The 16,311-nt window shown below is 36.3% G+C and overlaps 1 protein-coding gene across 3 annotated transcripts in view; it reads right to left on the bottom strand.

The window, feature by feature from the left end:
- TASP1 (taspase 1) overlaps positions 1-16,311 on the bottom strand; it is a 278,215-nt gene that overhangs the window by 50,109 nt on the left and 211,795 nt on the right. For all 3 annotated transcript variants that reach the window (XM_043983168.1, XM_043983170.1, XM_043983169.1), the window contains one exon: positions 1,820-1,930. In XM_043983168.1, coding sequence (XP_043839103.1) covers positions 1,820-1,930 — 111 coding nt within the window. The remainder of the gene's footprint in view (positions 1-1,819; positions 1,931-16,311) is intronic.

Raw genomic sequence — 16,311 nt, 5'->3', positions numbered from 1 at the left:
TCATAATGCTTTTAAGGAGGAGGTCCTACTCTATAGCTTTCAGAAGTATAGGTGATTACAGAAAGTGTTGAAATTAAAATGCCTTTTATTTAAAAAATTTTTATCATGTGCATTTAAGTACAAACTTTATATAAGAGTTTTAAATGGTGCCAAGAAAGAGCAGGATATAGTAGAAGGAATACTAAACTTGGAGTCAGATTATTTGGGGGTTTGAGTTTTCGCCCCAATGCTTACTGGCTTTGTGGCCATGGACAAGTCACATCCATGAGCACCAGTTTCTTCATCTTAAAATGAGAATAATAATACTTTCATATCTGTTAGGGGAATCAGGCACACAAAAGCAGGAGAAACAGCATGATGCAGTAAGGGGAAAAAAACCCAGTGATTTTTGAGCATAGCTTTGAATTCAACCTACTCTACTGCTTACTATCTTTGTGATCTTGGACAAATCTCTCCCCCTTTTGGGTCTCAGTTTCTTCATCTTTAAAAGGAGGAAATTGAACTAGATACCCATAGCATTTCTTATAGCTCTGAATTCCTACCCATGTAGGCTACGTCTGTTGACAACAAAGGAGCCAGTGAAGTTCCAGGAGGAATTATGAAAAAGCTTAGCAACTAAGTAACATTAAATATCTAGTTCAAAACATCCAACAAGTAGTTGGTGATGCAGAACTGAATCTCTAGAGACTAGGCTGGATACAGAAAACTGGTAGTTATATAAACTGTCCGAAAGGGATTATGTGAATCTTTTTGGCTCTTTATGGAGAGACCAATTCAATCTCCATTTCTTTTTCTTTCTTTTCTTTCTTTTTTTTTTTTTTTGGGTCATTTACTTACCTAACTGTTCCTATTATCATTAATACAATGGACAATGAACTGAACACCAGATACAGTAAGATAATTGTTTCCTAGCTCACCAAAATATGTATTTAATGAAGGAGGATCATCTTACATAAGTACATTCTATCTGGTGGGGGGAAAATAAAATATTTATGAATAGTTTTAAGTTCTTATAAAAATACTATGTAATTATATGATGACATTATTTTTATACTTCTAAACAGCTGCATGAGAAAGGTCAACTACAAATGCCTTTTCTATTGTAAGAATTAGATTAGCAGGATCAATTGGCTTGTAGAGTGGGGACAACCAGGTGGCTCAATGGATAGAGTGCTGGGCTTGAAATTAAGAAGACTCATCTTCATGAGTTCAAATCTGGCTTCAAATACTTACTAGCTGTGTGAACCTAGGCAAGTCACTTAACACTGTTTGCCTCGATTTCATTATCATTAAAAATAACTGGAGAAGGAAATGGCAAACCACTCTAGTACCTTTGCCAAGAAAACCCCAAAAAGGGTCAAAAAGAGTTGGATATAACTGAAATGACACAGCAACAATATACAGGGCATTTGGGTTGTAAACCCATTGAGCAATAGGATATATTTAATTCAGTCCAACTCAATATCAAGACCTTTTATGTGTAAAACAGCCCAGTAGTTGTAACAGAAGATATATAAATTAATGACAACTTTTGCCCAGTTGGAGCTTATAATTTATACTCTAAAATGTATATGTTTATTTTCAGACAAATGTAAGTGAAGGGGAATTTAAAAAAAATACATAAATGAAGAACAGAAGACCTCATTGTAGTAATTTATCCTTTCCTTAAAGAAAAAAACTAATTTTCTTTATCTACCTTTCATACTCTACATATATACATATATAAAAATATATTTATGTATGTACACACATACATGTGTATGTGTGTGTGTGTGTGTGTGTGTGTGTGTATACATCTAAATAAATATTATAAACTCACCTAGAAGGGTCTGTTTATCTTGTGAGGAGTCAGGTTCTGCAGAACATCTACAAGATCGAAGAACTATCACACCTCCTAGTACACCCTCTTCGCTGGCTAGGAAAGGTGAACCTGTAGAAAATTGAGAAGTAGGTTATTTTTCAGTGGATATTCTTTCCACTCCTTGGCCTTCCAATGTTTTTCTTTTTAAGTTTGGTTACTAAGACAGAAACAACAGCCAAAAAAGATATGCATTTTCTGATAACTACTGTTTTTTGTTACAAGGTAAACTTGTATGGATTGCTCAGGCAAATTTGGACCCACTCACTGTCTGTCTGGCAATGACAGTATTAGGCTCTGCCAAGAAGACTTAAGTGAGAAGCTGAGTGTGCATTACTGAGTTCAGAATGGAATTGGAAACACCATTAGATTAAAGGACATAAAAACAAATATATAAAAAACAAACAGAATGATTCCCTTTGATCAATTCTTAAGGATCACTTATTACCCTTTATGTGTTGTCAAAATTATACCACCAAAAGCTCTGATTTACTACCTTAAATTTAATTTTAAACAAACTATTACAAATATATATATATAAAAATGTTCCCAACGGCTTTCTTGAATAAGGGAGAAATTGTGTTCCCAATTTTGAGAGCCTGGTAGAAATGGATGGACCTCCTTGAGATCTCACACACTGAACCACTGTGGTTATTTCAAAAGCATTATATTTAAACCCCATATTTTTCTTTGCCAAGGACATCTTAGAACATTTGGCATAGATGATGTGGAAAACAAATGAAAAAATAAAAAGAACTCTAACAGAATACAGTAATAAAACTGTATTTTAGTATAAAACAACTAATTTGGCAAACCAGCAAATATTAATGTAATTGTTAAATTTCAATTTCCAATTTTCAAATAATCAAAATGATAAAATATCAATAAAGTATCAAAATTATATCACATGCACTTTAATCTTCCATAGGTGATGCAGAAGGTGTTAACAATAAGACATCATACAATGCTTCAAGGTCATTACTTTGAGTGACAATAGTTATTGTAATGGAGGTGTGTGGAAGAGCAGGTAACAAAGAGTTCAGATTAATGGAATGAAAGATAAACTAGCCATTATTTTCATGCAGACTTTTTCCATGTTATATACATTAAATAACTTCACTCTAAAAATAAAGAATATTTCTTAGTTTTTCAGGAATAAAGTGTTTTCATTCAAAGAAAACCTAGAATAAAATGAGTTAAAAGCAAATAAATTTACCCAGTAAGTTTTGCCTGTTTGTTCAAATAATTATATAAAAGAATGCACACACAAATAAACACATATATAAACACAAAGAGGTAGCATGGCACAGTGGAGAGAGAGAGAGATGGCCTCATATCAAAGAAGTTCATGTGACACTGCACAAATCACATAACCTCTCCTTGTTCTAGGCCAGCTTTGTCAAATTCAAATAGAAACAGGATCCTTGCAGGCTGCATACTGATTTGGAAAACCACAAATTAACATTATCCATGTTGTATTATATTTTTATCTGTTTTATTAAATGTTTTCCAATTACATTTTAATTCAGTTTGGGCTACACTCAGGAGTGTTGCAAGTCTCTTGCATCCAGGCTGCAAGAGGTGAGTCTGACAATTCTGCTCTAGACAATGCTCTAAGATAGGGATTCTTTTTTTTTTTAAAGTAATTTGCTACCACTTTATTTTTTTTAAAGTAATAAACACTTATTTATAGTTTGGGGTTCTAATTTTTAACCCTCCTTCTCTCCCTCCCCCCCCCAGGTAGTAAGCAATCAGATATGGGTTTTACATCTATAATTATGTAAAACATGACCATATTAGTCATTTTGTATAAGAAAACTTGAATAAAAGAAAAACAAATGAAAGAAAGTGAAAAATAGCATGCTTCAGTCTGTGTTCCATCCATATCAGTTCTTTCTTTCGAGGCAGATAGTATGTTTCATTAATAGTCCTTTGGGATTGCCTTGGATCACTGTATTACTGAGAATAGTTAAGCCATTCACAGTTCTTTATCAGATAATATTGCTGTCTCTGTGCACAATGTTCTTTTGGTTCTGCTTACTTCAGTATACATCTGTTCATACAAGTCTTTCCAGGCCTTTCTGAAATCATCTTGCTTGTCATTTCTTATAGCACAATAATATTCCATCACCATCATATACCACAGCTTGTTTAGCCTTTTCCCAATTGATGGGCATTCCTTTGATTTCCAATTCTTAGCCACCACTAGAAGAGCTGCTATAAGTATTTTTGTACAAAGAGGTCTTTTTCTCTTTTGGGGGATGTCTTTGGGATATAAACCTAGCACTGCTAGGTTGCAGAGAAGGTATCACCTGCATCCATTGGAGTTCCTTCACCCTGAAACTCCCTGTACCAATGTAACACAAGTTCAGTCCCTAACCTTATATATCCACCTCCACACATGCACACAATGCAAAGGATCATTTGCCACAAAATAAAATGTTGCAATAATCCATTTACAAATTAAATTCCTACAATTAATGTCCTACTATGATACCTTAATCTAAGGCATAGACAGCAGAGAAAGGAACGGACAATTCCCTCAAGAGAAAAGGAATAAGAGCTCCTTGGAGACAAATGAAATCCTGAAATTTAGAAGGACATGGACCCAGAGATGAGATTAAATGGCAATTACTGGCCACCCTCCACTGCAACAAACAAAGGATCACATAAAGCCTTCCAAAATGACATGCTCAGCAAATGTGAGTATAATCATAACTGAAATGATGCTCAATAAAAGAGAAGCATTTGTGGCATTTTTGCACACCAACACACACATACACACCCACCAAAAATGAGCAGGATATCTGACTTGCCAACACCCTCAAAAACAGAAACAGAAGCAAGGTAAGTAATACAACTTTCAAGGAAAGATTAAGCAATATCAATTATCTCATCTTAAGATGATGGTAATGATGATGAACAAATAGAAACACTGACCTAAGGGGATTTTTAAAAAAGTGATCCAATCCAATAAATATTTATTAATCACCTACTATGTGCCAGGCACTATGCAAAGTGCTGGATATGGAATTAATAAAAAGAAAAACAGTCCCTGTCTTCATGGAACTTGGAATCCAATGATAGAGATAATACATAGAAGGAAAGTAGGAAGAGCACAAGGGGGTATCTGGTGTGAGGGCATCCTGTTCTGTGGAGTTAAAACCAAGCAGGGAAGCAAATACAAAGTTGAGTGAGCTGAGTTCAGTTTCTGTGCTCTATAAAGGAAGACAATGGGAGGAGTTTGGCACTTCACTCTCCAGCTTTCCATTTGGTAAGGAGAAGATGATGGACAAAGTATCAATCAGAGCTCAAGTTAGCAACATGGTGAATTTAGAAGTGATGAACTTATTCTGAGAGGGGTATCTTGTTCTGGCGTTGAAACCAAAGTAGCAGATGCAAAGTGGAGTGTGGTCACTAAGAAATTTTTTTTTAGAGTAAAGGGATAAGACTATACTATAAAATAGTGATCACCAAAAACATTTTAGATCTGGTTTAAAAAAAAATTTTTTAATAGATTTATGGAATAACCAGGCAAGGGAGAATGAGAAAGACTAAAATAGCCCAGGATTCTACAAAACTAAAAACACAAGTTAATCAAGAAAAAACTTCCTATTTGATAAGTCCTTCTGAGAATATGAAAAAGCAGTATGGCAGAAATTAGAATTAGACCAACATCTTATATCATATTTGACAATGAATGAAAAATACATATGGAGCCCGAATATTAAAGATTATAGCATTTAAAAATAGAAAACAAGCCGATCATCTACCTTTTACAACTATGGGTATATGAATTCTTTTTAAAAAATTTTTTTTATCTATCTATCTATCTATCTATCTATCTATCTATCTATTTATTTTTGTGGAGCAATGGGGGTTAAGTGACTTGCCCAGGGTCACACAGCTAGTAAGTGTCAAGTGTCTGAGGCCGGATTCGAACTCAGGTACTTCTGAATCCAGGGCCAGTGCTCTATCCACTGCACCACCCAACTGCCCCCCTTGACTTCTAAGAACTTATCAAATAACCTCATTTTTAAAAAAAACACACACAGAGTAGTCACTACAAAAAACACTTCACCTTCTTTGTATTATGTTTAACGGTGAATTTTATTCATTTAAATGTACTTTTGCAAGCTGCTTTCTTCTTTATAACAGAAAAGTGACAGTTATTTTTGATACTACTTTTCTCTTGCTAGTATTAAATAGATTTCCAGTAAAAGTAACAATAATAATACATGGACATGGAGACCTGATCCCAGTTAGGCTATGGTTCTTGAGAAAAGAGAAAAATAAATGTTTCCTACACAGAATACATTACCCTTAACTTTGAAGGAACAAAATGTATGTCTCAAATAAGAAAACAAGCTAATACTTTGTAGAGCTATGTAGAACAAATAACTACCCTAAAAAAGATATTCATAAAAAAAATCTACGCAACATTTTTTTTTCCTTATTGACAACAAAACCCTCTAGCCTACTTCCTAATTCACTTAGGAGTCCTGGAATTACAGCTCTGGTAACAATCTTCTCTTGTTTCCTAAACCTAATCTAAATGTGTAAGAACAATAATATATTAGGGACATGAAAAGGTAAAAAGGTTCTATCATTCATCTCCTAGTGCCATGCTACTACAACCCATCTATCAATTACCTCAAAAATTAGTCATGTAAATTGAACTGAAATTAGGCATTGAAATAAGGGCCAGCAAGGGCAGCTAGGTGGCGCAGTGGATAAAGCACTGGCCCTGGAGTCAGGAGGACCTGGGTTCAAATTTGGCCTCAGACACTTAACATTTACTAGCTGTGTGACCCTGGGCAAGTCACTTAACCCCAATTACCTCACTTAAAAACAAAAAACAAAACAAACAAACAAAAAAAAAAGAAATAAGGGGCAGCTAGGTGGCACAGTGGAGAGAGCACAGGGCCTAGAGTCAGGAAAACCCATTTTCCTGAGTTCAACTGGCCCCAGATACTAATTAGCTGTGTGACCCTGGACAAGTCACTTAACCCTGTTTGCCTCAGTTTCTTCAACTGTAAAATGATCTGGAGAAGGAAATGGCAAAGCACTCCAGTATTTCTGCCAAGAAAACCCCAAATGGGATCTTGAAGAGTTGGACACAACTGAAGAATAACAATTGAAATCAGGAATATCTAGAGTCAACCCCTGCCTCTAGCATATACTGGTTATGTGCCCTCCTTAATCTCTCTAAGGGCCCCAGGCAATTCTCTAAATCTGTAAACTCAAAATGAGTAGCTGATCTTTACTATTGTAGGAAATTTTCATATTAGAAGCTCTCTCTATAAAAACAAACCCAGATCTGGATTAAAAAAAAATTCCAATTAACTCCAGTGGTTATAATGCATGCAGGCATGCATATATATATACATATTATGTGGTATACAATGCTAGTATATCTATTTTACAGCAACCATATTGATTCTCTAGGAGAACAATTTTGCCAGTCTACCCTAACCCTCATCCCCCAACACACAGGCAGTGAATCATTCTTCAGACCAAAAAGATGGAGGGGAGGCAACATAGTACTTGGGAATTATTGTCTATAAACTTCTCCACTAATTAAATTCTACCTCTGTCTATAGAAGGTACTTCCTTAATACCTTGCCCAAGCTCCTGCTTTTCTAATTACCCTTTTGATATCTTCCTATGCTATAGCTCTCAACCTCTGCAGTTCCTTGACCAAAACCATCTCTACCTACCCCTTGACTAGGCTTGTCCTTTTATTGTGCCATGTGGAACCCCTGTCCTTTAACTGAAAGCTAGAATTGTACACAATGACATCCTACTCACTCATAGAGTCACTAGACATAGGATACTCTTTTCTTGCCTACTGCTATCACTAGGTCATTGTTTGGCTACCATTATAAAATAATTTTTTGAAGTTTCTGTAATATAATTGATTATATCTTTTCTCTATCTTTGCTATAGCCATCTGGAAATCTCCAGGACATTGTTACAACTTCCTCAATTATTTCAGCACCAGGATTATATTTCTTTTCCATTTTCCATTATTTAAAAAAAATCAGAATGATGTCCAATGGCATCACATCCTTCTGGTTCTTCTACTACTAGACATGTATGAGTGTGTATATGTATAAAATATTCCTTCTCTTTTAGATATTCCTCTTTCATACTCCCAAAGTAGGTATTCCCCAAAGTTCTGTTCTTAGTCCTTGTTTATTGATAAAATTTCCCTTAGCAATCACATCCATGTCCACAGCTTCAAGTATCTCTAACTTTATCCTTTCTTCCAAGCTCTAGCTCTACATTTTCAAATACTAGAAGGATATATCCATTTTGATATCACATCCAAACTTAACATTCAACATACTCAAAACTTCAATTTTTTTTTTTTTACCAAATCTTGCTTTTCTGACTTCCTCATTTCTGGTTAATAATGTGTATATTAACCCAGGCACTTAAGCCCACAATCTGATTCTTCCCTCCTTATCGCCATACATCATTCCTCTCAATTTTGGGAAGAAGAGAAATGGCATTCCATTGAATGGATCTCCTGCTTTGTCTACAGCCATTCTCAGGAAGAGAAGAAATGCTATTCTATAGAGTTGGAGCAGACTCCTCACTTTCAGGGAAGAGGAGAAAAGCTATTCTATCAAGTCTCCAGCCTGAGCAATGCTATTTCTTCAGCTTGCAGCACTTCTCTCACATGTACTGACTAAGGAAGTCAGAGAATTCTGCCCTGAGGTCAAATCCCTATGAATAATGAAAAATTATCTGAACCCATTCTTAATTGATTAAGAAATTTCTCCCTGGTTATACCTACTGGAATGGGGTACCAGTGATTCTGAATCATTACTGTCATCATTCAGACCCATTTTATAAATGAGGAAACTGAAGCCCAGGAAATTAAGTGCCTTACCAGGGTCACAGAGGCATCAAACATCAGTGGTGGGATTTGAACCTTTCTCAAATCCATCTCAGCCATAGACAAAGATATTAACACTGTTCATCTTGCCATCAACTAAAAGTGTTCCACTTCCATGTTTGTGAACTCTAAAATTCTTTATCTAGTCATAATATTCAATAATTGCATTTCCCCTCTGCCATACATCCTCATTGAGACCTTCAATTCCACCACCTTTCAGTTCTTTATCAGGCCATCACTCTGCTACTGGGTATATTCTCCTTTCTCTATTTCAATTCCTTGATGAACAGCTGAACTCCACACCATCTTATCCTTAGAGTTGCTTGTATTGCCAGCATCCAGTCATGTGATGCTGAACAGAAATGTAGGAAATCACACAATTGTACTGACTGGGTCCACCACAAATTTATGTTGCATAAACTCAAATGATGCACTGGAGCAAGGCAATACTTTAATATTTCCCTAAATAATTCACTATTTTACTCAGTACAGATATACCATACCTTTTTATTTCTCATTCCTCCAGCCTCCCAGAGCACCACTGCACCATCACCCTCTCAACTAAGGAATTTGTAGTATGTACTTAACTGAAAAAAATGAGGCATTCACTGGGAGCTCCTTCTTTTCTCTTCCTCCTCTCAATCACAGATGCTTCTTCCCAACTATCTTATTCTTCACCTCTGTATTACATGAATTGGTCCTTTCCTTGCCAAAGCAAATGCCTTTACATGCACATGTAATCCCATTCTATCCCATCTTCATCAACAGATTTCCTCCTCCATCACTCCCGTTCTATGACTAATCTTCATTCCCTCCATGTCTACTGGCTGCTTACCTACTGCCTACAAGGCCATGTCTCCTCATCCTTTTAAAAAATTCTCACTTGATCTGTCCTTCCCTGCTAGTTATTGTCCTATATGTCTCCTCCTCTTGGTTGCTAAACTTGACAGAGTCATCAATGAGTGATGGCTCCACTTCATTTCCTCTTATTCTCTCTCTCTTTTTTCCCCCCTCAGGGCAATGAGAGTTAAGTGATTTGCCCAAGGTCACACAGCTAGTAAGTGTCAAGTGTCTGAGGCTGGATTTGAACTCAGGTCCTCCTGAATCCAGGGCCGGTGCTTTATCCACTGCACCACCTAGTTGCCCCTCCTCTTATTCTCTTTTCAACTCTCTATTCTGGCTTCAGGCCTTAACGTTCAATTAAAACTGTGCTCTCTAAAGTTACCAATGATCTCTTAGTGGCAAAATGTAATGGCTTTTCCTCAGCCCTCTTAACCTATCTGCATTTGTTGATCACCCTTGATACTGTGGTCTCTTGAGATAATTTTTATGCTTCTTTTTCCTGGTTCTTTCCTATTTAACTGCTTCTTTTCAGTCTCCTTTACTATATCTCTACCCAAGTCATGCCTGCTGTCACATCCCTTCTAAGACTTCTTTACTCCAGATAAAATATTCTCAGTTCTTTTAACTGATGGCATGGATTTAGGAGTTTTCAACAATGTGACTGCTCTTTTCTGGATGCTCTGAAGCTAATCAATAGCCTTCCTGACCTCGGATTTCCCAAACTGAATATTGTATTCAGGATGTTTTTTGACTAATGCACAATACAACAGAATTATTGGATCTTTCTTCTTTGAAGATATAACTCTCTTAATGCAGTCCCAAATCTGTTTCTTTTTGGCTTCCCCATCACATGTTTGACTCATATTGAACTTGAAATACACTAAAACCCTCAGATCATTTTCTGACAAATTTCTGTCTGGCTGTTTCTTCAATCCTGCACTTGTTAAATTAATTTTGAAAAAGTATAAGACTATTATTTATCAATATTAAATTTCATTTTATTAGATTTAGCACAATGATCTAGCCTATCAGTGTGGTTTTGGATTCCTACTGTGTTAATATAGGTTAATTATACCTCCTAGGTTTGTGTTATCAACAAATATAAATATATAAATATATATACATACACACACACATACGCACATGCTTACAAGTTATTTATGTATATATGTTTGAGAAAATGCATGTGTGTATATATATACATATGTATCATATATACATGCACATACACATATGTAATACCTTGAGCACTTCCTTAACATGTACCAAGCACTATGACATCTCCTAGGTGAAAATCAACCCTTTTTACATCCTATATGGAAACAGCAATCCATCTCATTCTAGTTCAACAACTAAGTACATTCTTCACCAACCTCATGTGAAGTGATGTACAAAGAAGCATAGGCAATGCAAGTATCATCCCCTTTGTTTTCAGAGGAAGAATGTTAGGTGCACAGCATTGAAGGGATCACCCTACAATCAGACAATCAGTAAGGAGCAGAGGCAAAACTCACATTCAGGACTTCTGACCCCCAGGAGAGGTCTCAGTCCACTATGCTATATTGCCTTGTACTAGAGGAAAAGGAAAGGTAAGATTCAGCTATAGCCCAGATAAAGAAAGAACATGTGAATAAAAAGTGTTCAGGAACACTTCTGAAATTCCATGCCTTTTTTTTTTTAATATTTTTTTTAAAGTGAGGCAATTGGGGTTAAAAGTGACTTGCCCAGGGTCACACAGCTAGTAAGTGTTAAGTGTCTGAGGCTGGATTTGAACTCAGGTACTCCTGACTCCAGGGCCGGTGCTCTATCCACTGCGCCACCTAGCCGCCCCCCTGAAATTCCATGCTTGGGAGGCACATAAAAGAATGATAATGTTAATATTCCAATGTTTAAAGGGCAGCAACTGGAAGGTTTTTTTATGTTACTTTAACCAGATCAAGGAGGGAATTAGTGAAAGAGGGAAAATATAAGAGTGAAATAAAAGAATGTGTTTACAGAGAAGATCTGCAGAATTTTTTTCCATTGTTTGATCATGAAGACAAAAAGGAGAGTTCCTGGGTTATGTTGCTGGTTTGGCTGCAGAGAGACCTGCTAAGAGCAGGACTGTGGATCATTGGGATCCCTGGAAGCAACAGCTGTAAGAGTAGATGGAAGATTTAAGGGATCAGTGAGAGTAGGGATAAGAGAGGGTAGCTGGCAGGTGGGGATATGACAGCCATACTTGCCATAGCACTAGGAAATCACAGGCAGTCAGGTTGTTAGAACTCCCCTGTGGATGTTTTATGTTTGTTTCTTGGTCTTAGATCTGGGTCTGAGTGCCATTCATATCCTTATTTGTTTCTAAAATAAATGTGTTGGTTGAAAATGCTCATTGGTTGCCTTGGTTGCTAACAGGTAACCTGATTTAAATATTTTTAAAAGTGCATCAAATGAAGATGCTTCCAAGACAACGTTGGGTAGGCACATGGGCCATATAGAAATATTATTATTGCTATGCCTACAAGATTGAATTTGGAATTTTATAATTCTTATGACAATTAAAGACATATTGGGTTCACTCTTGGAGGCTCATCTATCATATCTCTTTAGGTATCACCTACCACCTAGAGTTTCCTCTGGGAACATCATTATTTAGCTTGTTGGCCCCACCCCATCCCTAAAAGAGTAACAAAAACTACAGTATGCACAGTCCTTTTCCTCTACAAAAGTTTTATACAGGTAAAAGCAGGCTAAATGAAAATCAAATGCGCTCCTGATTAAGGGGAAGAATGTTATAAAAGAACAAAAAGCAGCCTGAGAAGTGTCTGGAGAGCCAGGAGATATACCAGTTTTCCCTTGGAGGGTAGGCTGGGGAGAGGGCAGAGAATCACTTACTAATTGTATGTTTACTTATAAGCTATAGCATTATAGCTTTGTTACAATCATTTACCTCTTCCCAGACTTGCTTTCCTGAGGCAAATGCCTTGATTCAACTTAGTGAAGTAGTGGGAAAGCATGATGGAGAATATGAATAGTATAATGACTCAGCTGCTGCCAGGTGGGTGGTAGCAATGACCAGTCAGTCTAGTGTGCCAGATGAGTTGGCCTGGGATGTCACCCTGGCACTCATGCTGGGGGTAAGTGGCCCTGAGGGCTTCATAGGGTCAGACGACTTAACAGACCCTCTCTTTTCCTTTGCTACAGTGTGGCAGCTAAGATCAAGGGCTGTGCTACTAACAGTTGTCAGATATAATCTTAGGGAAACAAAGGGAGCCCATTTCCTGTGGAATTCCCTCCCCAGTCCCCAAATTCCTTCAGACTGCTAGTCTACCAGGACCTTGTTTATCTCTGGAATTCCCTCCCTGTCCTAATCCAACAAGATTCTACTTTGTTAACCTCAGGGTACTGTGAAAGATCTATTATTTTGGCCTGTCATTCCCTACTAAATAAAGAACTGCAAGGTTTGTTTTCCCTCTCTTTGTGGGCCTTTAGTTTCCCTGTTCAACTCAGTCAAGCATTTTTATGGTCTTGTACACATGCCTAAATGACTCAGCCATAGGTATATTCTTAATATGTCTAATAAATGAAATTAAAAAGAAAAACAAAGCTAACTATGGGATTCTTCTCAGAAACTGACCAATAAATAAAATGACTACACATTGTGCCAAAGAATTTCAGAATTAAATAAAGATGTGAAGAAGGAAGTTGCAATTAAAACACTATAATCATCAACATTTAAATACTTATGATATCTAATAAAGAAAAAATGGAACTAGTGGTAACTGAATAGAGTAAAGTAATTATCTAAAAAATTATTGCAATCATTATTTCATTTTTCAAAGGCTAAGTCATAATGGCAGTAGAAACAGCTGAACCTAAGCAGCTCTAAAAAAAAGATAGTTGGTGGGAACAGAGAAAAAATGAAAATGTACACATTGTAGAATGAAACTGGCAATTCGACCACAGCTAGATCTATAATTTGGACATTCATGACCACATTCAATTTTGCATCCATGACCATATTAGATGAGAATGTGAGGACAAAATGTGAAAACACTAACCTCTGAATTATATGTTATGGGACACACCTGTTGGGTAAATAAAATGAGAAAAGAAGGGCAGAAATGTGAGGGGAGGGGTATGGAAAGGGATAGCCTTGGGAGAAAAAACTATTTTAAATTAAAATTTTTTGTATCTGAACAACAACTTTCATTCTAACACTTAAAAATGACCATTGACAAATACATAAATCCATAAAGTAAGAAAACAAAAATATATACCTTAACTGTGTATTAAATGTTTTTATTATCTTACATTAGCTTTATAACAATTCTACAAAATATGTAGTACAAATATTATCCCCACCTTCTAGATGAAGTAAAAGCCTTGGAGAAGGTTAATTGGCCTGCCAGTCATAAGATTATAAGCAGCAGACTCAGGAATAGCTATTTTATAACTTTTGCAAATTTACAGAAATAAGTTAGTATTTTTCTACAAAGAAGATATCATGTTTTCATAGTTGTATGAAAAATGAACAATTTCTTGGTTTATGCATGGCAAATGAATTGTACAATAGTGAAACCTCACAATACATTTTTGGAATTTTGTAAAAATCAGGTATATATCTTTGACTGGTATAGAGAAAGGAGGAAGGAAAAACATAAATACCAAAGGAAAGGGCCTTGTTATCAGGGAAATGGGTGAAAGTGTCTCTTTTTTTTGTTTTTTTGTTTTTTGCAGGGCAATGAGGGTTAAGTGACTTGCCCAGGGTCACACAGCTAGTAAGTGTCAAGTGTCTGAGGCCGGATTTGAAAACTCAGGTCCTCCTGAATCCAGGGCCGGTGCTTTACCACTGTGCCATCTAGCTGCCCTGAAAGGGTCTCTTTTAAAAGGTGTTGATACCATAAGCAAATTAAGAGAGCATGGATAGTTTACGTCAGATTTATGGACAGAGGACGAATTTAGGACCAAAGAAGATAAAGAGAATAATACAAAATGTCAAATAGATAATTTTGATTATATGAAATTAAAAAGCTTCTGCACAAACAAAACTAATATCAACAAGATCATAAAGAAAGCAGAAAACCGGGAAAGAATTTCTGAAACAAGTGTCTCTGATAAAAGCCTCATTTCTCAAATATATAGAGAATTGAGTCAGATTTATAAAAATACAAGTCATTCCTCACTTGATAAATGTTCAAAGGATATGAAAAGGCAGTTTTCAGATGAAGAAATCAAAGCTATCTATAGTCATATGAAAAAATGCTCTAAATCACTATTTGGTTTTTTAGGGGGTTTTTTTGGTGAGGCAATTGGAGTTAAGTGATTTGCCCAGGGTCGCACAGCTAGTAAGTGTGAAGTGTCTGAGGCCAGATTTGAACTCAGGTCCTCTGGAATCCAGGGCTGGTGCTCTATCCACTGAGCCACCTAGCTGCCCCTAAATCACTATTGATCAGAGAAATGAAAATTAAAACTACTCTGAGGTGTCATCTCACACCTATGAGAGTGGCAAATATAACAAAAAGGAAAATATTGGATGTTGGAAAACTGGGATGCTAATCCACTGTTAGTGGAGTTTGAATGGATCCAACCATTCTGGAGGGTTATTTGGAACTATGCCCAAAGGGCTATCAAACTGTATACCCTTTGATCCAGCAATATCACTGCTAGGTTTATATCCCAAAGACATGTCCAAAAAGAGAAGACCTATTTGTACAAAAAAACATTTATAGTCACTCTTTTTGTGGTGGCTAAACATTAGAAATCAAAAGAATGCCCATCAACTGGGGAATGGCTGAACAAAGTGTGGCATATGATGGTGATGGAATATTATTATGCTATAAGAAATGACAAGTAGGATGATTTCAGAAAGGCCTGGAAAAGACTTGTATGAACTGATGCATAGTAAAGTGAGCAGAACCAGGAGAATTTTCTGCCCAGAGACAGCAATATTGTTTGAAGAACTGTGAATGACTTAGCTATTCTCAGCAATACAATGATCCAAGACAATCCCAAAGGACTAATGATGAAGCATACTATCCATGTCCAAAGAAAGAACTAATATTGACTGAACACACACTGAAGGATGCTATTTTTCACTTTCTTTCATTTTTTCCTTTTAATCAAGTTTTCTTATACAAAATGACTAATATAGTAATGTTTTACATAACTGCACATGTATAACCTATATCTGATTTCTTGCCACCTCAGGGAGAGGGGATAGAAGAGAGGGAAGGAGGGATAGAATTTGGAATTCAAAACTTTAAATAGAAATGGTTTTTTGTTTTTGTTATTTGGGTTTTTTTTGGTGGGGCAATGGGGGTTAAGTGACTTGCCCAGGGTCACACAGCTAGTAAGTGTCAAGTGTCTGAGGCCGGATTTGACCTCAGGTACTCCTGAATCCAGGGCTGGTGCTTTATCCACTGCACCACCTAGCCGCCCCTGAAATGTTTATTATTTAAAAAAAATAAAGATTTTTGGTTCTAAAACGTAGGCCCCTACTACAGTTCAGTATTAGTCCTCAACTTCATCAACTTATTTCAAAAGATTTTTTTTCAATCTAAGTAAAAACCATTCAGTTTCTTCTATACATTTTATACAAAGAAAAACAACTATGTTATAACCTACAAAAGTCCCCATCAGTATAAGAAACCTTTAATACACTGGGTAAAGAAGAAAAAGGTTAAAGTTATGAAGAGTACCCTATCAAAATAATTTCAAAAAG

This window comes from Dromiciops gliroides, chromosome 2 (genome assembly GCF_019393635.1).
Source record: "Dromiciops gliroides isolate mDroGli1 chromosome 2, mDroGli1.pri, whole genome shotgun sequence".
Taxonomy (NCBI): domain Eukaryota; kingdom Metazoa; phylum Chordata; class Mammalia; order Microbiotheria; family Microbiotheriidae; genus Dromiciops; species Dromiciops gliroides.
This window is presented reverse-complemented; position numbering and strand designations above follow the sequence as displayed.